The 25,000-nt window shown below is 39.8% G+C and overlaps 1 protein-coding gene across 1 annotated transcript; it reads right to left on the bottom strand.

The window, feature by feature from the left end:
* Positions 1-2,425: 2,425 nt before the first annotated feature.
* On the bottom strand, positions 2,426-24,489 carry LOC311231690 (dolichyl-diphosphooligosaccharide--protein glycosyltransferase subunit TUSC3; the record flags this gene model as incomplete). Its single annotated transcript, XM_084318318.1, has 4 exons — positions 2,426-2,440; positions 5,844-5,933; positions 17,807-17,947; positions 24,355-24,489. The coding sequence occupies 4 exons, from the start codon at positions 24,487-24,489 to the stop codon at positions 2,426-2,428; spliced, it is 381 nt and encodes a 126-aa protein (XP_084174444.1).
* Positions 24,490-25,000: the final 511 nt, after the last annotated feature.

Below are 25,000 nucleotides of genomic sequence, written 5' to 3'. Positions count from 1 at the left end.
CTCACTCAAATACAGTTAGCAGCTGGATAGACCACAGATGGAAATTAGCTTCTGCTAAATCTGGTGCAAACATATTTTCATGTAACAATGATGAATTGTCCAAAAAAAAACATTTTTTTTAAATAGATTCAGGGCTTTTCAGAAAACATTCGGGGCTTGAGCCCAAGTAGCCACCCCCTAGCCCCGCCCCTGGAGCTAACGTTGGCTAGCTACTGTACCTGGTGCTGGCTAACTGGCTCGTTATGAGAGCTGACGTTGGCTAGCTACTGTACCTGGCGCTGGCTAACTGGCTCGTTATGAGAGCTAACGTTGGCTAGCTAGTTAGCAAGATTGCACTGCTTACTAACTAACGTTGATAAACCCAGGTTTACCACACAGTTAAAACACAGCTACTTACATTTGAGGATAAACTTGCATAAGAAGTTTCACTCAAGTTTCACTGTAGATGCCAAGGCTCCATTGGCTCACCAAGCTGCCTGCATCAAATTCCAACATCCAATATACCATATAGGATGCCAAGAGCATGCTCTACAACATGGGATCATCCATTTCTATCTACAGTAAAAGCTGTTCACGTGTAAAGGGTTTTTATAAACTCATGTTAATTCTGTGCTCAATAGTTAAATTTTATTACACATCATCCAATACAATTTTCCAGGACAACTGTTTCTATTTCCATGTAATTGGTCACTTTTGCTCAGTTTCCATGCCTTTCCATACCTGGAAAATGAATCCCATGAATCCCATGTTTTCCATGTTTTCCAGGTCCGTGGGAACCCTGTATGGGTAACAGTACTGTATATTTGCATATCGTATATATGTCACAAATGTAACAGTACTATATACCTGTGTATGTCATGTATGTCCCTATGCCATAAATGTCATGATGTCATGTATGTTGTGTATGTCATAAATGTCTATATGAATTGAAAATGGGGGACCCTGATGTAAACAAGACAAACGTCTTTCTCTGGTCTGCATCCCCTTAACATTTGTGTGTATTGAGCTGTACTGTATTGTACCCATTCTGCAATCTGTTAAATAAAGTTTTCATTCATTCATTCATTAATTTGTCTCTCTCTGTATCTATCTGTATCAGCAGTCCAATCAGCTCAGAGAGAGCGAGAGCGAGAGCGAGAGAGAGAGAGAGAGAGAGAGAGAGAGAGAGAGAGAGATGAATGACTAGTGTTGAGTCCTAAAGGGAAAATATTGTATATCATCTCTCCCTATCTGTATATTATCTATCTATCTCTGTATTTCTCTCTCTCCCTGTATTTCTCTCTCTCACACACACTCCAACCTCTCTTTATCTCTGTGAGTTACATGCTTCCATTTAGGTCGTTGGCATCTAGTGGCTTGCTGCTGTGCACAAGTGAATACACACACACGCACACGCACACACACACACAGTCTCGCGAAGGCAAGTCTGAAATGTATCCAGGCTGACATTAACCCTTTCTGCGCCAACAACGAGTTAACTCGTGTTAGCCCGCCAATCGTTGAGCGCCAACAACGAGTTAACTCGTTGTTATGATCGTTATTTCTTTTATTAGCTATTGCCATTCATAATTCATCGGGGCAGCCTGTGCAGGCTGTTCTGAGTGTGTCTGAGATCGCAGACGGTCAATACCGCCGCATAACGCCTTGCGGCCGCTATTGCACTCCATTTGAAGCGGAGTATGTAGTTTGTTTTCTGGGCCAAGCTGAGCCGTGCGGGCAGGGTTTAAATACTCCGGCAAGACAAGCGCTTACAACGATGCATCAACTAGCCCCCCCCCCCCCTCGTTCATATGCAATGCCGGATAACATGGGACGGACTACCTCGACCAGTACTTGGAATGGCGATCAGATAAGTGGATTATTTTTTTTGCATTACATCAGAGACAAGGTAAGGACTATATATCCAATCTTGCGTTGATCCGATATTTTGATCCCTTGATCGAAGCCTGACTGTGTGGAATGTGTGTGTGCTGTGTCCCGTTGGTCATCATCACGGCACGGATGGGTGCCCCGCTCTAAACCACATTTCATGCTTGCATGAGGAAGGATAATACCGATAATCTAGCATTGATTTCAGGATGATTCGATAATCAGGCGAAAAATGACAACGTGATAAGTGGATTTCACTAAAGGGCTGTTTTCGCGTCTTTTCCTGGGATTACTCAGAATCCCCCCCCCCCCCCCCCCCGACTGTGATGGTTTCAACTGTCCTGACCGTGATGGTTTCAGCTGTCCTGACTGTGGTGGTTTCAGCTGTCCTGACTGTGGTGGTTTCAGCTGTCCTGATTGTGATGGTTTCAACTGTCCTGACTGTGGTGGTTTCAGCTGTCCTGACTGTGGTGGTTTCAGCTGTTCTGACTCTGGTGGGAAGTTCGTTCCACCATTGTGGAGCGAGGACCGAGAATAGCCGGCTTCTCTTTGAAGACTACTGCTCAAGTACCTGGTGGGAAGCCACAAATCATAATCATGATCATATTGATTGCTATTGAAATCACAATTATTAAACATGATTACCCCTTGATTTGAGTTAATTGATTGAGTTGATTGATTCAATTCAAAGCTTAGATTGTGTGCTTTACCAGAGGGGCCAGACAACGACACCCACAAACACACACACACAAACACGGACACACACACAAACATGGACACACACAAACACGGACACACACAAACACAGACACACACACAAACACAACATTCTTACTGTGTGCGATGTACATGCACATTCATATTCTGATATCTCGTTGAGTACCCCCCCTCCTCCTCCTCAATAATAGAGAATAAGGAAAAATAGCAATAAAGTGACAATAATGATCGTTATGAAAATCTAATAAATATAAAACACAGAAAGAACCACACTGTAGGAAAGGGGTTTGGTGGCTGTACGAGCGTCAGAATTGTGTCATCGAGTTGGCATGGTGTATACATTCATATCCTGTTGACAGTATGAAGCTGAGATTAACTCATATCCTGACCGTGACAACACGATTGTCGGCGCGATATGGTGGTATTGGCTGGTGATAGCCTACTGAGACCTTGGCTGTTCTATAACGGTAGAGGTTCTGTTGCTATGGTGATATTTACAATATTCAGTTCCTGCACGTCAGCGATGTCGCTGATTAGGATGTACACGTGCACAGCAGCACCGTGTCACATGTAAGACACGTGTGGATCTCCCTGTGTCCTGGGACGGTCCAGGTTCTGAGGTTCATATTCTAGTGTTGCTCACATATGTATTATGTTACCATGCATGATGAAAATATAGATATAAATGTGTAAATAATATAGGATAGGACCAGGGCTTGACATTAACACCCGCCACCCGCAAAATGCTGGTAGAATTCGGCAGTTGCGTGTAACTCTGTCACTCTTACAGCCACTTTGGTGGGTGACCTTTTTTCATTTCCCCATCACCGCGAATCCGCCCCTCAATTAATATCGCCGCGGGGGGCATAATCCCACGGGACAATGCATTGGGAAATTGTGTCCCACAAGGACATCTACCCCCGTGAATATCTTTGCACGGATCGGAATACGGGCACATGCGTGGGAGCTTGCAAGATTTTTCCACGTCGCGCCCCGACCTTTTCCCGATGGAAGGGCTTTGGGAAGTTGTAGAACCGTCCGAGATCTACCCCTGTGAATATTTCCGCGGGGATCGGAATACGGGCACACGCGTGGGAGCTTGATGGTGAAAATGCTGAGTGGCTAGTGACTCAGTATCCAGTATCCATAGTGGCTGATGAGCCAAAAAGTTAATGTCAAGCCCTGGATAGGACATAGGATAAGATAAGATGGTTTGGCATGTGGATATCATGGGAAAAGGGGAGCTAGCATGGAGGGGGGTTTGGGACGCTGAAACTAGAGACCGTGTGTGTGTGTGTGTGTGTGTGTGTGTGTGCGTGTGCGTGTATTCACTTGTGCACATCAGCGATAGAGACGCACCAGCCTTCCAGAGGTGTCGTGGGTCTAACTTGACAAAAGACCAGTGAAGGGAGGTGCCCACTTGATAACCCTGGTGATATGCTGGCTCTCGCTGCCTATCTATCTACACGTTGGGTTGTGGTGGCCATTGGGTGCCATGTGGTAGGGTATGTAGCATCTATCTATCTAAACGTTGGGTTGTGGTGACCATTGAGGATCATGTAGCATCGGCATTGTCAATACCTGGGCCCTCATTCATCAACATGGCGTAGAATATGTTCTATTTCCACACGTAAGCACATAATTTAGAATCAGTGCACGCACGAAAAACACGGGATTCATCATACGTGCGTACACAGGTTCTACGCACACCTGTCTTGATAAATATGACTTTGATCCTACGTTTGAGCTCGTGCACTGTTTTAAGTATTTGCATACCAGAACCGCCCCGATTAACCATATACGGTAATGGAATACCCCCATGAAATGTGGACAAATGGACTAAGCCGAGGGAAGCGTGTTATGAGAACGGTGATGTCGGATATGATATCTATTAACCATTGCTGCCTGGGCAGCGCAAACACTAATAAAGACCGTGCTGGAATATGACTGCCTTTTGCCGTGTTGTTTGATTAATACCCAGGGATTAAAGTTCTCCTAAATTTTATTCCAAATCGCGATGGATTTTCCGTCAATTTTCTACCTGCTGCATATGATTTCTAGAGGCATACTACAATCTATTTTGATGTCAGTATTGGGTAGCCTATATAAACAATAATACGAGAGCATATACAAGAACAATGAATCTCACTGCATGTATGATGTAGCCTGCCTTTCAATACATGAACTTGAATTCCATCATGTTTGTGTGCGGGACTCACAAGGCTGTTGTCACAATGGGTGGTACCGGTACAGTAATAACAGTCCACACAATATCACGATGAACCATGCCATAGCCTATGTTCTATTAGGACATGATCTGTGAAAACAAATGTTCTAGAATGTTTGATTAAGATATCATACTCTGACAGCATGCCTATGATCAACAAACACGCGAACTTGAATCCCATCATATACATAGTCTGTCCACTATCTGGTGTCATTGCAATGCGTTTTTTATTCTTTCTTATACAGTAAAAAGGGGGAAGAACACTATATCGTGGGTGTTCATATGACTTGTATTCTGCTTACAGCTTCGAAATTCCACTTGTTTCGTTTAACGTAAAGCATTTTAAATATAATCAAAACGTTCCCGTGTTTCTGCGGTCTGTGCGCAAAATAATAACGAGTTGAGCTACGCGGAGCGCAGTCAGTCAGTACACCCCGTATATTCCGATAACGCTATATAAACCATGCTGCATTCATTCTGAGAGAAAGATCTATTATTCCAAATGCTATTTATAGGGTTTTGACCATAATTACACTACTGTTGCTATTTTACAATGAACTATAATGAATTACGGTTCATACAGAACATGCCAGTGTTGAAACTAATGCACAGAAGCTCATTTCCTTGTTGTAATAATATATTCTACCACTGGGCGTCAGCTAAGTGTGCTCCGAGCTGTGCGTACACATAAGCACGAAGTAAAGTTCAAGTTGAAATTGATGAATCCCACTCTTTGCTTAGAAATGGTTGTACGCACAGGTTAAGCACATATCTGTGCGTAAGACACGTTGATGAATGCGGGCCCTGGACTTTAACCATTTTAACCCACACCCATTACCCTAAACCAGGTTTGTATCCTATTCACTACCCCTACACCCCTTACCCTAAACTGGGTTCATATCCTATTCACTACCCCTACACCCCATACCCAAAACTGGGTTCATATCCTATTCACTACCCCTACACCCCTTACCCTAAACTGATAAATGGATGGAAGGATGGAGGGATGGATGGATGAAAGCAAACGTACCACTTGTCCATTCTGCGGGTTCTTGTGGGCGTAGGGAGGACCTCTGATGTGATTCCACATCTGGCCTGATGTCATCGCAAACACCACACACTGACAGAGAGAGGGATAGAGAGAGAGAGAGAGATAGATAGAGAGAGAGAGAGAGAGAGAGATAGATAGATATATAGATAAATAGAGAGAGATAGGGGGGTTGCTTGAGTATTTGCTTTTTTAGAGAACTGTGTACTTTTACTCCACTACATTTTAACTGAAATGTACTCTTTACTCCACTACATTTATCTATTAAATTGCTTTGAAGTAAAATAATTCTGAGTACAAAACATGGCATGAGCTGATGTACTTTGAAATTTGAAGCCTGCCAACTACAAGAGGACGTAATCAGAGCAGCATAACTGGGCCACACACACACCACTTTAACATAACCTTTAATCAGAGCAGCAGAACTGGATCACAGATTATACAATAAATCAACAAATACCTGCAATCATCGTGTACATTTCATCTTTTACCCCAAGAGGGGGGTGGATTCCTCTGAGGTGTAAGAGGTTAGGCATTGAATGTGTTTAATACAAACCGCTCTTAACCTCTTAACCAGTTAGCGTTAAGTCAGCTACGTTACATGTATAATTTTGTGTGCTAAGTGCTAACGCTAGCGTTTTGAGAGTTATAGCATCAATAATTTAAGTACCCTAACTTTTCAGTTTTTTTATAGCACTTTATTGTAAGTCATCCCTCAGGCCAAAACGACGTTGTTTAAGGCGCTCCCATAGTCCAGCAGACTGTACACAGAGCAGACTCCGCGGACGTCCGCGCGGACTCTTGAGCTTTGATCTCTGCGGACAGCAGACCCACAGGTGCGACGCTCCTATTTTCTGAGGCGCGGACATCCGCGCCGCTGACTTGGTGTCACACAAAACGCTGCTCGGCGTTTTGGTTGACATCGAACTGCATTTAATGTGACGCCGCGGCGCGAGGAGAGAGATGAGCCCGTGAAGCTCTTCTCTCTCTCTCTCTCTCTCTCTCTCTCTCTCTCTCTCTCTCTCTCGCTCTCGCTCTCTCTCTCTCTCTCGCTCTCGCTCTCGCTGATAATGTTCCCTCCAGTAGAACAGACAGAATTGTGGGAAATGTAGTAAAACTGGTGCGAGAAATGTAGGAAATAGACCGCGGACGTCCGCTGAGATCTGCTGGACTATGAAAGCTCAAAGAGCCGCGCGGACATCCGCGGAGTCTGCTCTGTGTACAGTCTGCTGGACTATGGGAGCGCCTTTAGTCACATTTCTAGGAATTGTGTGCCTTAATTTTATTTATAAACAAAACATTAAACAAGTATATAGGCTACTGTAGGCTTACTGAAAATATATTAAATAATGAATTGACAGAAACATAATACGGATCCCCAATGTTTTGATTACTATTTCACTTTTCATGTCAAGGAAAATGTATTGTTTGATGTTTATCACGCCTTTTTCGGAGATGCGCTGCTCTGTATAAATGTCTGTTCTATATACCGTGAACTTTCATACATTTGATCTTGCTCCTCTTGTGGACATAATGCGCAACAATAGATATTCTAATGGTTCGACTCTATGTGTTTTTTTGAAGGAATATTCTAATGTCATTTTTGGCCAATTTTGACAGCCCTAGTATAGTGTGTGTATATTGTGTATAGTGTGTGTATAGTCTGTATAGTGTGTGTATAGTCTCACCAGTGCAGCCATGGCCATGTATAGTGTGTGTATAGTGTGTGTATAGTCTCACCAGTGCAGCCATGTCCCTGTATAGTGTGTGTATAATCTGTATAGTGTGTGTATAGTGTGTGTATTAGGGGTGTAACGGTACACAGAAGCCACGGTTCGGTACGTGCCTCGGTATTGGGGTCACGGTTCGGTACAACAGAAACAAAATATGTATAATTATTATTATTAATATAATTTAATAAAATTTTATATATATATATATATATTTTTTTAATCTAATTTATATATTATATTTATGATCATTATTGTTATTAAATAGAATAATTTTATATAGGCTTGCCGTGGTAGTCAGTGATACTGGTGTCATTCTGTGTTCAGGCATCCAGAGTAAATTAATTGCCTAGTGCCCCCTTAACAACTTGGCTTGGTAAGTTTCAGTTTCACTTCTAGAGAGGATTTAACTGCACAAGACTGAATACTAGAGAACAGATAACATGTTACACGACAATGGCAGAGGATTATTTGGATTTAAACACAATAGCAGTTCAACTGGAGGAGCTCTGCTCAGATCATCAGTCAGAAAAAGTATGTTTATTTTTTTTTATTTGATCAGCGTGAGTCCGGCGGGGGAGAATGTTGTTGTTGTTTGTTGGCGACGCGTGTGTGTGTGTGTGTGTGTGTGTGTTGGCGATGCGCGGTGTGTGTGTGTGTGTTGGCGACGTGCGGTCTGTGTGTGTGTTGGCGATGCGGTGTGTGTGTGTGTGTTGGCGATGCGCGGCGTGTGTGTGTGTGTCTTTCCATTGGTTTCATTTGGTTAACATTATTGGGCAAGAAAACGAAAAAAAAATGTACAATTGTAAGACCCTGCAGGCTGCAGCTGTTCTCCTTTTTTTTTTGCTCTTTTTCCCCCTCCTTTTTCCTCCGATTTTTCTCCCATCCCAATGTTAGTCGTTATGCCAATTCCCAATCCCCTTCCTGGTCGCTGCGCACTTACCCGCCACAGTCGGTCTGGGAGAGTGGAGGCTACCACGTGCTTCCTCCGACACACGTCCAGCCAATCAACCGCTTCTTTTCACCTGGCAGCGCGGATTCTCACTGAGAGGGCGTAGCGTGTGGAAGGATCACACTATCCCACTTAGATCCTATCCACGCTTAGCAGGCGCCCCGACCGACCTGTAGGAGTCGCTGTTTACACCGACCCGGACCCATCCCGCCAGCTTCTCCCACCCTCTAATACTGCCAATTGTATTAGTGTGAACGGCCAGCCAAGCTGGTGACAACCCCGGAGCTGTGCAGCTGTTCTTCTAATGTAAATGTGCCTTTCTCTGTGCACTTTCGCTCGCTCTGAAGTCGGATTCTGTGTTCTCGCAGGGACCTCGCGAGTGCCTGCACGTGCGACTGGTGTGTTTGCGCTGTCACGTATTCGTCGTATGGCTGCATGTACCGCACGTGACGGCCGTACCGTGAATTCACGGGACGAATACACGTACCGTTACACCCCTAGTGTGTATAGTATGTATAGTGTGTGTATAGTATGTATAGTGAGTGTATAGTATGTATAGTGTGTGTATAGTAGATTTCAATCTACCGGACAAATGGGATACATTCCGGTCAGAGTTTATTGAGCTTAAAAACAATTGATAGGCCTATATAAAGAATGACATCATCAAGGCATTTATAATATTTTAACTTAAAACTAGGCTACTTTTGCGTATACAGTCATTAATATATTCCAAATAAAATAAGTCCCTCGAGACTTCGTGCTGCTGCCGACTTGAGGTGTCGGTGGGCAGTCTGCCCGACATTAAACAGCAGTCTGTTATAATCACATTTTTATGAGCTAACGAATTCCGTTATATTGGACATTTGTATTAATTATATCAAGCGAAGAACTGAGAAATTTGGCAGAGAGAGACGGCAACATTATCGTGGGTTTGCGTGATGACTCCACCTCCCAACGACTTGGTGCTGGTCATAATGTCCTGTGAAAATAATTCTCTCTAAGCACAATTTGATTATTTGAATTGTATTAAAATGGACTAAAGTTGAATGGCCTATGCGATGGACGAAACAGTCATTACATTTGTTTCGTCGTTGCTTCGCCAAGCAGCCGGTCTGGTGATGACACCGCTGTGTCAGCGCGAGCTGGCTGTTGTTAGATTTACGTGAAGCATGGAGCTGCAGACCGACAGAGCAGCGGTGTTTTTAGGTCCGGTCCGGTCTGGGCTCAGCAGCGCTGCCCACCCAACAGCTGAATTGCCAATGGCTGGATTGGAGTACTGCATTCTGTGGGGCTGCAGATGGATGCTTCTCACAGATCTAGGAGCAGCGGGCTCGCGCTGACACAGCGGTGTCATTATTGGACCGGCTGCTTGGTGAAGCAACGATGAAACAAGTGTGATGATTGTTTCGTTCGTCGCATAGGCTATTTAATTTTGGTCTATTTTAATACAATTCAAATAATCTAATTGTGTTTAGAGGTAATTATTTTCACCGTACATTATGACCGGAGAGATTAAATATGTCGGACTTCAACAGATTTTGCCGGTCAAATACCGGTAATTACCGGCTAACGGAAACACTGGTATAGTGTGTGTATATGCTGTATAGTGTGTGTAGTCTGTATAGTGTGTGTGTAGTCTGTATAGTGTGTGTATAGTGTGTGTGTAGTGTGTGTATATGCTGTATAATGTGTGTATATTCTGTATAGTGTGTGTATAGTGTGTGCATATTCTGTATAGTGTGTGTATATGATGTATAGTGTGTGTATAGTGTGTGTATAGTCTGTATAGTGTGTGTATAGTGTGTGTATAGTCTGTATATTGTGTGTATAGTCTGTATAGTGTCTGTATAGTGTGTATAGTGTGTATAGTCTGTATAGTGTGTGTATAGTGTGTGTATATTCTGTATAGTGTGTATATATGCTGTATAGTGTGTGTATAGTGTGTGTATAGTCTGTATAGTGTGTGTATAGTCTGTATAGTGTGTGTATAGTGTGTGTATAGTCTGTATAGTGTGTGTATAGTCTGTATAGTGTGTGTCTAGTGTGTGTATAGTCTGTATAGTGTGTGTATAGTCTGTATAGTGTCTGTATAGTGTGTATAGTGTGTATAGTCTGTATAGTGTGTATAGTCTGTATAGTGTATGTATAGTGTGTGTATAGTGTGTGTATATTGTGTACATAGTCTGTATAGTGTGTGTATAGTGTGTATAGTGTGTGTATCGTCTGTATAGTGTGTGTATAGTCTGTATAGTGTGTGTATAGTGTGTGCATAGTCTGTATAGTGTGTGTATAGTCTGTATAGTGTGTGTATCGTCTGTATAGTGTCTGTATATGCTGTATAGTGTGTGTATAGTGTGTGTATAGTGTGTGTATAGTATGTATAGTGTGTGTATAGTCTGTATAGTGTGTGTATAGTGTGTGTATAGTCTGTATAGTGTGTATAGTGTGTGTATAGTCTGTATAATGTGTGTAGTGTGTGTATAGTCTGTATAGTGTGTGTATAGTGTGTGCATAGTGTGTGTATAGTGTGTGCATAGTCTGTATAGTGTGTATAGTCTGTATAGTGTGTGTATAGTGTGCGTATAGTCTGTGTAGTGTGTGTATAGTCTGTATAGTATGTGTATAGTGTGTGTATAGTGTGTGTATAGTCTGTATAGTGTCTGTATAGTGTGTATAGTGTGTGTATAGTGTGTGTATAGTGTGTGTATATTGTGTGCATAGTCTGTATAGTGTGTGTATAGTGTGTGTATAGTCTGTATATTGTGTGTATAGTCTGTATAGTGTGTGTATAGTGTGTGTATAGTGTGTGTATATTGTGTGCATAGTCTGTATAGTGTGTGTATCGTCTGTATAGTGTGTGTATAGTCTGTATGGTGTGTGTATAGTGTGTGTATAGTGTGTGTATAGTGTGTGCATAGTCTGTATAGTGTGTGTATAGTCTGTATAGTGTCTGCATAGTGTGTATAGTGTGTATAGTCTGTATAGTGTGTGTATAGTGTGTGTATAGTGTGTGTATAGTGTGTATAGTCTGTATAGTGTGTATAGTCTGTATAGTGTGTGTATAGTGTGTGTATAGTGTGTGTATAGTCTGTATAGTGTGTGTATAGTGTGTGTATAGTCTGAATAGTGTGTGTATAGTGTGTGTATAGTCTGTATAGTGTGTGTATAGTCTGTATAGTGTGTGTATAGTGTGTGTATCGTCTGTATAGTGTCTGTATAGTGTGTATAGTGTGTATAATGTGTATAGTGTGTGTATAGTGTTTGTGTGTATATTGTGTGCATAGTCTGTATAGTGTGTGTATAGTGTGTATAGTGTGTGTATCGTCTGTATAGTGTGTGTATAGTCTGTATAGTGTGTGTATAGTGTGTGTATAGTGTGTGTATAGTCTGTATATTGTGTGTATAGTCTGTATAGTGTGTATATAGTGTGTGTATAGTCTGTATAGTGTGTATATGCTGTATAGTGTGTGTATAGTGTGTGTATAGTCTGTATAGTGTGTGTATAGTGTGTGTATAGTCTGTATAGTGTGTGTATAGTGTGTATAGTCTGTATAGTGTGTATAGTGTGTGTATAGTCTGTATAGTGTGTGCATAGTGTGTGTACAGTCTGTATAGTGTGTGTATAGTGTGTGTATAGTCTGTATAGTGTGTGTATAGTGTGTGTATAGTCTGTATAGTGTGTGTATAGTATGCATAGTGTGTGTATAGTGTGTGCATAGTGTGTGTATAGTCTGTATAGTGTGTGTATAGTCTGTATAGTGTGTGTATAGTGTGTGTATAGTCTGTATAGTGTCTGTATAGTGTGTATAGTCTGTATAGTGTGTGTATAGTCTGTATAGTGTGTGTATAGTGTGTGTATAGTGTGTGTATATTGTGTGCATAGTCTGTATAGTGTGTGTATAGTGTGTGTATCGTCTGTATAGTGTGTGTATAGTCTGCATAGTGTGTGTATAGTGTGTGCATAGTCTGTATAGTGTGTGTATAGTCTGTATAGTGTGTGCATAGTCTGTATAGTGTGTGTATATGCTGTATAGTGTGTGTATAGTCTGTATGGTGTCTGTATAGAGTGTATATACTGTATAGTCTATATGGTGTCTGTATAGAGTGTATATAGACTGTAGCCTGCTCCTTCAGGTCCCCAATACCCGGCTCTGCACCATGGGTGACCGAGCCTTCTGCACGGCTGCACCACGCCTGTGGAACAGCCTCCCCATCCAGCTGAGGGCACCACAGAGCCTGGACTCTTTCAAAGCAGGCCTGAAAACCTATCTGTTCAAAATGGCCTTTGACTGTTAGCTTTTTATTTAAATTTTATTGCGCTTTGTTTTTAAATTGTCTGTTTATACTATGTTTTTAATTAACTATGTTCTATTTTTATTCTGTATTTTATTTTATTTGTTTTACTAATAACTATTTTATTCTATTTTTTTTTTAACTGTTTTAACCATGTAGTGTAGCACTTTGGGATCCCAGCGAACAAAAAGTGCATTACAAATCCAATCTATTATTATTTTTATTATTATAGTGTGTATAGTCTGTATAGTGTGTGTGTATATTGTGTGCATAGTCTGTATAGTGTGTGTATAGTGTGTATAGTGTGTGTATAGTGTGTGTATAGTCTGTATAGTGTGTGTATAGTGTGTGTATAGTGTGTGCATAGTCTGTATAGTGTGTGTATAGTCTGTATAGTGTGTGTATAGTGTGTGTATAGTCTGTATAGTGTGTATAGTGTGGGTATAGTGTGTGTATAGTCTGTATAGTGTGTGTATAGTCTGTGTATAGTCTGTATAGTGTGTATAGTCTGTATAGTGTGTGCATAGTGTGTGTATAGTCTGTATAGTGTGTATAGTGTGTGTATAGTGTGTGTATAGGCTGTATAGTGTGTGTATAGTGTGTGTATAGTCTGTATAGTCTGTATAGTGTGTGTATAGTGTGTGTATAGTCTGTATAGTGTGTGCATAGTGTGTGTATAGTCTGTATAGTGTGTATAGTGTGTGTATAGTGTGTGTATAATATGTGCATAGTCTGTATAGTGTGTGTATAATGTGTGTATAGTGTGTGTATAGTGTGTGTATAGTGTGTATAGTGTGTGTATAGTGTGTGTATAGTCTGTATAGTGTGTGTATAGTGTGTGTATAGTCTGTATAGTCTGTATAGTGTGTGTATAGTGTGTGTATAGTGTGTGTATAGTCTGTATAGTCTGTATAGTGTGTGTATAGTGTGTATAGTGTGTGTATAGTCTGTATGGTGTCTGTATAGTGTGTGTATAGTCTGTATAGTGTGTATAGTGTGTATAGTCTGTATAGTCTGTATAGTGTGTGTATAGTGTTGTGTATAGTGTGTGTATAGTGTGTATATTGTCTGTATAGTGTGTGTATAGTCTGTATAGTGTGTGTATAGTCTGTATAGTGTGTGTATATGCTGTATAGTGTGTGTACAGTGTGTGTATAGTGTGTGTATAGTCTGTACAGTGTGTGTATAGTGTGTGTATAGTCTGTATAGTGTGTGTATAGTCTGTATAGTGTGTATAGTGTGTGTATAGTCTGTATAGTGTGTGCATATTGTGTGTATAGTCTGTATAGTGTGTGTATAGTGTGTGTATAGTGTGTGCATAGTCTGTATAGTGTGTGTATAGTGTGTGCATAGTGTGTGTATAGTCTGTATAGTGTGTGTATAGTATGTGTATAGTCTGTATAGTGTGTGTATAGTGTGTGTATAGTCTGTATAGTGTGTGTATAGTGTGTGCATAGTCTGTATAGTGTGTGTATAGTCTGTATAGTGTGTGTATAGTGTGTGCATAGTGTGTGTATAGTCTGTATAGTGTGTATAGTGTGTGTATAGTGTGTGTATATTGTGTGTATAGTGTGTGTATAGTCTGTATAGTGTGTGTATAGTCTGTATAGTGTGTGTATAGTGTGTGTATAGTGTGTGCATAGTCTGTATAGTGTGTGTATAGTGTGTATAGTGTGTGTATAGTGTGTGCATAGTCTGTATAGTGTGTGTATAGTGTGTATAGTGTGTGTATAGTGTCTGTATAGTGTGTGTATAGTGTGTGTATAGTGTGTGCATAGTCTGTATAGTGTGTGCATAGTCTGTATAATGTGTGTATAGTGTCTGTATAGTGTGTGTATAGTGTGTGTATAGTCTGTATAGTCTGTATAGTGTGTGTATAGTATGTGTATAGTCTGTATAGTGTGTGTATAGTGTGTGTATAGTGTGTATAGTGTGTGTATAGTCTGTATAGTGTGTGTATAGTGTGTGTATAGTGTGTATAGTGTGTGTATAGTCTGTATAGTGTCTGTATAGTGTGTGTATAGTGTGTGTATAGTCTGTATAGTGTGTGTATAGTGTGTGTATAGTCTGTATAGTGTGTATAGTGTGTGTATAGTCTGTATAGTGTGTGTATAGTGTGTGTATAGTCTGTATAGTGTGTGTATAGTCTGTATAGTGTGTGTATAGTGTGTGTATAGTCTGTATAGTGTGTGTATAGTGTGTGTATAGTCTGTATAGTCTGTATAGTGTGTGTATAGTGTGTGTATAGTATGTATAGTGTGTGTATAGTATGTGTATAGTCTGTATAGTGTGTGTATAGTCTGTATAGTGTGTGTATAGTGTGTGTATAGTGTGTATAGTATGTATAGTGTGTATAGTGTGTGTATAGTATGTATAGTGTGCATAGTCTGTATAGTGTGTGTATAGTGTGTGTATAGTCTGTATAGTCTGTATAGTGTGTGTATAGTGTGTGTATAGTGTGTGCATAGTATGTATAGTGTGTGTATAGTGTGTATAGTGTGTGTATAGTGTGTGTGTATAGTGTGTGTATAGTGTGTGCATAGTATGTATAGTGTGTGTATAGTGTGTGTATAGTGTGTGCATAGTATGTATAGTGTGTGTATAGTGTGTGTATAGTCTGTATAGTGTGTGTATAGTGTGTGTATAGTCTGTATAGTGTGTGTGTAGTGTGTGTATAGTGTGTGTATAGTCTGTATAGTGTGTGTATAGTCTGTATAGTGTGTGTATAGTGTGTGTATATTCTGTATAGTGTGTATAGTCTGTATAGTGTGTGTATAGTGTGTGTATAGTCTGTATAATGTCTGTATAATGTCTGTATAGTGTGTAGTCTGTATAGTGTGTGCATAGTGTGTTTATAGTCTGTATAGTGTGTGTATAGTATGTATAGTGTGTGTATAGTGTGTGTATAGTCTGTATAATGTCTGTATAATGTCTGTATAGTGTGTAGTCTGTATAGTGTGTGCATAGTGTGTGCATAGTATGTATAGTGTGTGTATAGTATGTATAGTGTGTGTATAGTGTATGTATAGTGTGTGTATAGTCTGTATAGTGTGTGTATAGTGTGTGCATAGTCTGTATAGTCTGTATAGTGTGTGTATAGTCTGTATAGTGTGTGTATAGTGTGTGTATAGTCTGTATAGTGTGTATAGTGTGTGTATAGTCTGTATAGTGTGTGTATAGTGTGCGCATAGTGTGTATAGTGTCTGTATAGTGTGTATAGTGTGTGTACAGTCTGTATAGTGTGTGCATAGTATGTATAGTGTGTGTATAGTGTGTGTATAGTGTGTGCATAATATGTATAGTATGTGTATAGTGTGTGTATAGTCTGTATATTGTGTGTATAGTGTGTATATAGTGTGTATAGTGTGTGTATAGTGTGTGTATAGTCTGTATAGTCTGTATAGTGTGTATAATGTCTGTATAGTGTGTATAGTGTGTATAGTGTGTGTATAGTCTGTATAGTGTGTGTATAGTGTGTGTGTATAGTCTGTATAGTGTGTGTAGTGTGTATAGTCTGTATAGTGTGTATAGTGTGTGTATAGTCTGTATAGTGTGTGTATAGTCTGTATAGTGTGTGTATAGTGTGTATAGTGTGTGTATAGTCTGTATAGTGTGTATAGTCTGTATAGTGTGTGTATAGTCTGTATAGTGTGTGTATAGTGTGTGTATAGTCTGTATAATGTCTGTATAATGTCTGTATAGTGTGTAGTCTGTATAGTGTGTGCATAGTGTGTTTATAGTCTGTATAGTGTGTGTATAGTATGTATAGTGTGTGTATAGTGTGTGTATAGTCTGTATAATGTCTGTATAATGTCTGTATAGTGTGTAGTCTGTATAGTGTGTGCATAGTGTGTGCATAGTATGTATAGTGTGTGTATAGTATGTATAGTGTGTGTATAGTGTATGTATAGTGTGTGTATAGTCTGTATAGTGTGTGTATAGTGTGTGCATAGTCTGTATAGTCTGTATAGTGTGTGTATAGTCTGTATAGTGTGTGTATAGTGTGTGTATAGTCTGTATAGTGTGTATAGTGTGTGTATAGTCTGTATAGTGTGTGTATAGTGTGCGCATAGTGTGTATAGTGTCTGTATAGTGTGTATAGTGTGTGTACAGTCTGTATAGTGTGTGCATAGTATGTATAGTGTGTGTATAGTGTGTGTATAGTGTGTGCATAATATGTATAGTATGTGTATAGTGTGTGTATAGTCTGTATATTGTGTGTATAGTGTGTATATAGTGTGTATAGTGTGTGTATAGTGTGTGTATAGTCTGTATAGTCTGTATAGTGTGTATAATGTCTGTATAGTGTGTATAGTGTGTATAGTGTGTGTATAGTCTGTATAGTGTGTGTATAGTGTGTGTGTATAGTCTGTATAGTGTGTGTAGTGTGTATAGTCTGTATAGTGTGTATAGTGTGTGTATAGTCTGTATAGTGTGTGTATAGTCTGTATAGTGTGTGTATAGTGTGTATAGTGTGTGTATAGTCTGTATAGTGTGTATAGTCTGTATAGTGTGTGTATAGTCTGTATAGTGTGTGTATAGTGTGTGTATAGTCTGTATAATGTGTGTATAGTGTGTGTATAGTCTGTATAGTGTGTGTATATTCTGTATAGTGTGTGTATAGTGTGTGTATAGTGTGTGTATAGTGTGTGTATAGTGTGTGTATAGTCTGTATAGTGTGTGTATAGTGTGTGTATAGTCTGTATAATGTCTGTATAATGTCTGTATAGTGTGTGTATAGTGTGTAGTCTGTATAGTGTGTGCATAGTGTGTGTATAGTCTGTATAGTGTGTGTATAGTGTGTGCATGGTATGTATAGTGTGTGTATAGTATGTATAGTGTGTGTATAGTGTCTGTATAGTGTCTGTATAGTATGTGTATAGTCTGTATAGTGTGTGTATAGTGTGTGCATAGTATGTACAGTGTGTGTATAGTGTGTGTATAGTGTGTGTGTGTGTGTATAGTCTCACCAGTGCAGCCATGGCCCAGCCGGTCTTGTTGTAAATGAACTCCAGGTTGTTTCTCCTCAGATACAACAGACCTCCCACCAGAGACACCAATAGGGCTAAGGCTATGGTCCCCGAGTAGTTAGGAGGACGGAACACACGGATCTGTAGAGAGAGAGAGAGAGATAGAGAGATAGAGAGATAGAGAGATAGAGAGATAGAGAGAGAGAGAGAGAGAGAGAGAGAGAGAGAGAGAGAGAGAGAGAGAGAGAGAGAGAGAGAGAGAGAGAGAGAGAGAGAGAGAGAGAGAGAGAGAGAGAGAGAGAGAGAGAGAGAGAGAGAGAGAGAGAGAAAGCAAACAGGAGATGAAGGTACAGTAGAGAGATCAAATCAAAAAAAGAAAATACTCTTTAATCCATGAGTTTGTTAAATGAAACCTCCGGATTAACAGCTTTCAAAACCTGTCTCCAACACAGCCCTTTTTCTTTTAAGAGAACGTGACTTTAAAGCAATTTTTGACCAAGAAATGTAAAAAAAACATTGAAAAAGCCCCTCTTTCATCGCCATGAAGAACGCTGTCGAGTGTCGACGTGTGAAAATAAGTCTGTGCTCTTTCATTTAAACATTCTTGAACGTTTGAGTCGGTCGGAGAGTTGCTTCTGTGGCGTCTGAAGAGAAGTCAGCTTTAGGAATTGACATGTATCAGCTGCCAACTTGACATTCCTATTACTTCCTATTGTTACCATTCTTGTATTCATTGATGTTTCTTAACCTCTTATCAATCAGGCAAGGAATGGGGGTAGTTTTGCATAACACGCCTCATGATTGCATACCCAAAGAAATTTGCGAAATTGCAAAAGTCTCTTTTGAAAGGAAACATTCTGAACATTCTTCCACAACTGAAATAATCACTCTGAGTGCCAATGTAATAGAGTTACAGAGGTTTGTGTACTGTTGAGTCTGAGCTCGAATAATTTCATTACCGGCAATGCCCCCTGTAGTGTTGTGTATTTGACAAATAAAGAACTTGAACAATGTAAATTGGTGCTTCTTGCCGATTTGCACATTCATAGATCCTTGCATTATTAACCCTTGTGTCTGAAAACTAAATTGTTACACTCTTACCATTAAGGGAGCAAATGGTTCTCTTCAAAAACGCCATAAAGATATTATATGTTGCAATAATTGTCCACTTTCTTTTTCATAAATCTTTTATTCAACTTCATCCCTAATCATAACCACCAAATATTAAATAAATTTTAGGATTTGAACCCTTTAAATACCAGTGTGTGTGATGGCATCACAAATTATTGTTAAAAAAAACACAAACAATTTAAATATTTCCCATGTATCAAATGCAAAGTGGATTTTTCTGGGGGGGGGGGTATTACAGGCTAGCATTATGCCAATGATTAGCAACAACACTGATTTTGATGGATTTGTTGTTGTTTTGTAATGTCAATGTTTGTAACTCTTTTCAGAAAAGTGGGAGTATTTTATTTTTTTTATCTGGAGCACTTGGAAAAATGATAATTTGTATATCAATTACTCTGCCTGTGTTGCATTCATGAAGATAATTTTTTTAATCCAAAAAACCTATTTTACAAACTCTCACAACTTGTTCAGTAGAATCCACTCTAACCAGTGATCCGCTAGTCCCTATAACTCGGTGATCCCCTAGTCCCTATAACTCGGTGATCCCCTAGTCCCTATAACCAGTGATCTCCTAGTCCCTATAACCCAGTGATCCCCTAGTCCCTCTAACCCAGTTATCTCGTAGTCCCTCTAACCAGTGATCTCCTAGTCCCTCTAACCAGTGATCTACTATAGTCCCTCTAACCAGTGATATCCTTGTCCCTCTAACCAGTGATATCCATGTCCCTCTAACCAGTGATATCCTTGTCCCTCTAACCAGTGATATCCTAGTCCCTCTAACCCAGTTATCTCCTAGTCCCTCTAACCCAGTTATCTCCTAGTCCCTCTAACCCAGTTATCTCCTAGTCCCTCTAACCCAGTTATCTCCTAGTCCCTCTAACCAGTGATCTCCTAGTCCCTCTAACCAGTGATCTCCTAGTCCCTCTAACCCAGTGATATCCTGGTCCAGGGGAGGAAACTAACTTTTTGGCTTACCAGCCAACTGGCGAGTATCTGATTTTTTTTACCAGCCAAACAGATTTTTTACCAGACAAAAAAAATCGCTAATTGTGATAATTACTTCTTTGTATGTCTTCGTCTAAATAGATTTTTAATCATAGTAAAATAATCACACCGTGTCTCTACTCTTTAAAATATGTATTAGCATAAAACATTAATCTCTACTCTTCACAATATTAGCATAAAACATATTAACATGAAAGAGGTATCTATTCTGGACTGGGTTGGGCTGAACTGGGCAGTGAAAGATGCTGGGTTGGACTGGGTTGGGCAGTGAAAGAAAAAAACCGAAGTATGTTGTGAAGTGTATAGATAGATGTGAAATATATAGATGTAGCAGTAGTCTATCTGTATGTCATATGTTATGATGAATTGAAAATGCCGTACTGTATTGTACCCATTCTGCAATCTGTTAATAAAGTTTTCAATCAATCAAGTTAACTTTTAACCTCGGTTGTCAAGCCTCGTCAATGTTGTGTATGCATCTGGGTAGGCACACTGTGCCTTTAAGACAGCACGGTGGTCTTACGACAGTACCGTCAAGTGTTGTGATAACGTCAGTTGGGTTGGTGTGCTGTTGTACACAGTGCACTGGTTGAGCTTAGCTAGCCCCTTTCGTGACTGCGATGTGCAAGCCAGGGGCTTTTGAGCATGAAATAAAATGTCTAACCTTACGTCGTAGTCCGGTGCTTTTTTGGAAACATTATAGTCATAACAGATACACCTAGCTGGCTGCTTTGAGCACACGGGGCTAACGTTAGCTAGCAAGCAGCTATCGCTAAAACTAGAAGCTAACCACTGTATACATTTCCAGTAGACTAACATTACACCTCTGTGATTTAAATGTGTCCTTAGTAACTTATACTCGAGGGTTGTACTAGGGTTGGATGCAGTTCCCCGTTGGTCAGTCTGTCTGTTTTCCATCTTCTGCTGTGTTTAACGTTATCCGTTTGAGTGCTCCTGATGGCTAGCCTAGTAACGCAGGACTTTTATCATTATATGTCCGCGGGTTGGCCAGTACTGCGCAAACTTTTATTAAACATTATATGTCCGCGGGTGGTCTTGTGCAGTGCTCTCGTGGCACTGTCAACTAAAGCGAGCACTCAGAAGACGCGCACCGTTTGCCAGTGCAGTGATTGCAGAATGTTTTTTTTTTGTATACTCGCCAGACTGGCGAGTGGTCTTCATGAATCACTCGCCAAACGTAAAAAATACTCGCATTTGGCGAGTAAAGTGGCCTAATTTCCTCCCCTGTCCTGGTCCCTCTAACCCAGTTATCTCACAGTCCCTCTAACCAGTGATCTCCTAGTCCCTCTAACCAGTGATATCGTAGTCCCTTTAACACAGTGATCGCCTAGTCCCTCTAACCAGTGATCTCCTAGTCCCTCTAACCAGTGATATCCTTGTCCCTCTAACCAGTGATCCACTAGTCCCTCTAACCCAGTGATCTAATAATAATAATAATAATAATACATTTTATTTGTAGTGCACCTTACATTTCACAATGAAATCACAGGTGCTACAGGTTAAAAACAAAAGGCAAAAAAAAAAAGTATAACATTTAAAGCAACCAATCTACCCACAGTGTGTTCTATGCCTTTTTTGCAGTTACTTTGTCAAATGTAATTGCTCATCACTGCTGTCTGCAGAATATAACATGAGGAGAACAGTGTAATCATGCTACTGTAGCAGTCCTAAAGACCACTTTGGTTCCAGGAACACAAGATGACATCACTATCTAGCCCTCGTCTGATTGGTCCTCAGTAGACAGACACAGAGGCAGGTGGGACATGTTGTCCATCCATTCAACCAAACACCATTTTATCTTTTACTATGGTGATGGTGACATTGGATGTATGTGTGTAAGTAAGTATGTATGTATGTATGTATGTATGTATGTATGTATGTATGTATGTATGTATGTATGTATGTATGTATGTATGTATGTATGTATGTATGTATGTATGTATGTATGTATGTATGTATGTATGTATGTATGCCATGCTTGGGAGTCTTGCCCTTGAGAGCCCCATACAGGGGGCGCATTAGGTGGGCAGCCTGAGGGATGAACCGATGGTAGAAACGGGGGGGGGGGGGGGTGCTCGTATCAGTACTTGGATTATTCTTTTTGCAGTACATCATAGACAAGGTAAGGACTATATGCTATCAATCTTGCGTTGATCCGATAACTTTTTTTCCGCGATCGGAGCGTGTGTCTGTGTGTGTGTGTGTGCCATGTCCTGTTGGTTGTGATCAATGAGGGCGGCTCCCCCCCCTTTCATGCATCGATGATGAAACATAATACCGATAATCTAGCGTTGATTTCAGATTGATTATTGATCCAGGCGAGAAATGGCACGATTTATAATGAAATGCAGTAAAGCGCTGTTTGGTGGCGTTTCCTGGGATTACACAGAATCACTCTAAAACTATACTCATATTCACCACGGTATAAAAACGAAAATGTATGGATGAAAAAAGTTTTTTGCATGTTGACCGGAAGAAACTCACTGACAATCGACGTTGTTATTATAACCATATCTATAATATTAATATAGTTTTAGCACTACAAACACCGGCATCTACTCCCATTTCATTACAGCGCTAGCACAAACGGCCATATGCCCACAGCGACCTCTGGCGTCCAATGTGTTAAAACCCTTAGGAGTCTGAGCAGTGCTGCAATGCTCATATCAACACTGGTTGCACGCACGCTAATGATGCCACGTGCACGCGTGCTCCCAGGCCTCTACGAATGGAATGTAACACCTGACGACCGGCACTATTGATATGCAAAGTAGCCAGGTAGGTACTGCGAGTTGGCGCATCAGTCGAGTGCAGCGCATTCCTGTGTGCACGAGCGTGCACATCCGTGCGTCCCATGAGCAACGCATCACTGAGTCTGAGCTATGGAGCTCCTCTCCTCTTCAGAATTTTCCTTTTTTTTTATTCGAAGCTTCGAGATAAAAATACAAATAAATTATAAATACATTTAAATTTATTTTTATTTTTTTTATGTTGTGGGACTTGTACAGCACGTTGTTCTACTTTGTCAGTGCTGTAAAGTTTAAACCTTTTTAAATCTTAGACAAACGAAACACTTTGCTTTCATGAAATCTTAAATAACAAACAGCTTTGCTTGTTGTAATTAACAAAGAGAGGCAGAGTTGATTTAGCAAAAAATTAAATAATAATAATAAAATAAAATACATATATATATTTTTTTTTATATATTCGAATTTTATTTTCATATTCGAATACCATGCCCATCGAACGAAGCTTCAAAGCTTCGAAGTATTTAAGACAGCCCTATTATTTTATGCCTATTCTTATGTCTGTACTTTCTACATTGCACTACCTTTATTGTCTTTTATACCTATTCTTATGTCTGCACTTTATGCATTGCTTTATTCTGTCTACTGTATGCAAATTCTATGCCTATGTTCATTTTATGCTATTTGCTGTGAAGCACTTTGAGCTGCAATCCATGTATGAAAGGTGCTATATAAATAAAGTTGTTATTATCTATTGATGTTGCTGTTGTGTTTTTGACCTGGACTTACAATCAGGTCCATACATATTTGGACATTGACACAATTCTCACACTTTTGGCTCTGTACACCACCACACTGGACTTCAAATTAAACGATCAACATGTGTTTTAAGTGGAGAGTGTATTTACTTCCAAACCAGGGTCTGAATCTACCTGCCCGGTGATGTCATCACACATCCACAGGGACCCACATCACAGGGCATAGAGATCAACCAGCAGCATACTGTAGCATGCATTAACCATTAGATTGCAGTCTCTCATGGATGTACTTTAGGTGTTTAGTTGCTCTTTGAATATTACATTTTGGTATCTGATGAAGTTTACTCTACGCTTGACATACAAATGTACAAAAATAGCCATATTGCTGTGTTTGTGATATACTGTTTATATTGAGTTGTTTCATAATGAATGGGATATACTATGTATATGTACTGTCTATATTGAGTTGTTTCATAATAAATTGATATACTGTGTATAGATACTGTAGATATTGAGTTGTTTCATAATAAATGGGATATACTGTGTATATGTACTGTCTATATTGAGTTGTTTCATAATAAATTGATATACTGTGTATAGATACAGTAGATATTGAGTTGTTTCATAATGAATGGGATATACTGTGTATATATACTGTCTATATTGAGTTGTTTCATAATACATTTATATACTGTGTATATATACTGTAGACATTGAGTTGTTTCATAATGAATGGGATATACTGTGTATATATACTGTATATATTGAGTTGTTTCATAATAAATGGATACACTGTGTATATATATACTGTATATATTGAGTTGTTTCAATCATAATACATTGATACACTGTGTATATACTATATACGTTTCAGTATATAGTGTACCTGGACATCAGTGCGGTCTGCGATCCACTTAGCCAGCTGCTCCGAGGCGAAGCCAATCCTCTGGAGGTCAAAGGTGTCGGCCCTCTTAGGCTTCCCTTTGGCTGGGAAGTGCATGAAGGTTGGAGCGCTGTTCATATTCAACTAGAGAGAGAGACAGAGAGAGAGACAGAGACATAGACAGAGATATATATATATAATATATATATATATATAGACAGAGATATATATATATATATATATATATATATATATATATATATATATATATATATATATATATATATATATATATATATATATATTTATACAACGGCATAGAAATTTCTTGATTCTGATTGGCTGAAACAGTCAACTTACACGTGGGTATTTTTCATAACCCAACGCTCTTGGTTCCAGGACCCGCCCACGACCGCATTACTATCAATGCGCGTTCGTGGTTTTAGGAATGAAAGCAAGATGGCGGACAAGCAGACAGGAAACATTACGAAAGGATAATGGTGATAGGGTCATAATGACTAAATGAAAAAACAATTCTGTCACAGTGAATGTCTTAGTTGCTTAAACAATGTTGGATGATGTAATTGATGGGTCATGAGTTATTGTGGAACAAAATAAAAATCGCGCAAAATTGATTGATTAATTGCAC

This window comes from Notolepis coatsorum, assembly GCF_963971535.1.
Source record: "Notolepis coatsorum genome assembly, chromosome: 7".
NCBI classification, from domain to species: domain Eukaryota; kingdom Metazoa; phylum Chordata; class Actinopteri; order Aulopiformes; family Paralepididae; genus Notolepis; species Notolepis coatsorum.
Note: the sequence above shows the minus strand (reverse complement) of the source record. Positions and strands in the feature narration are given on the sequence as shown.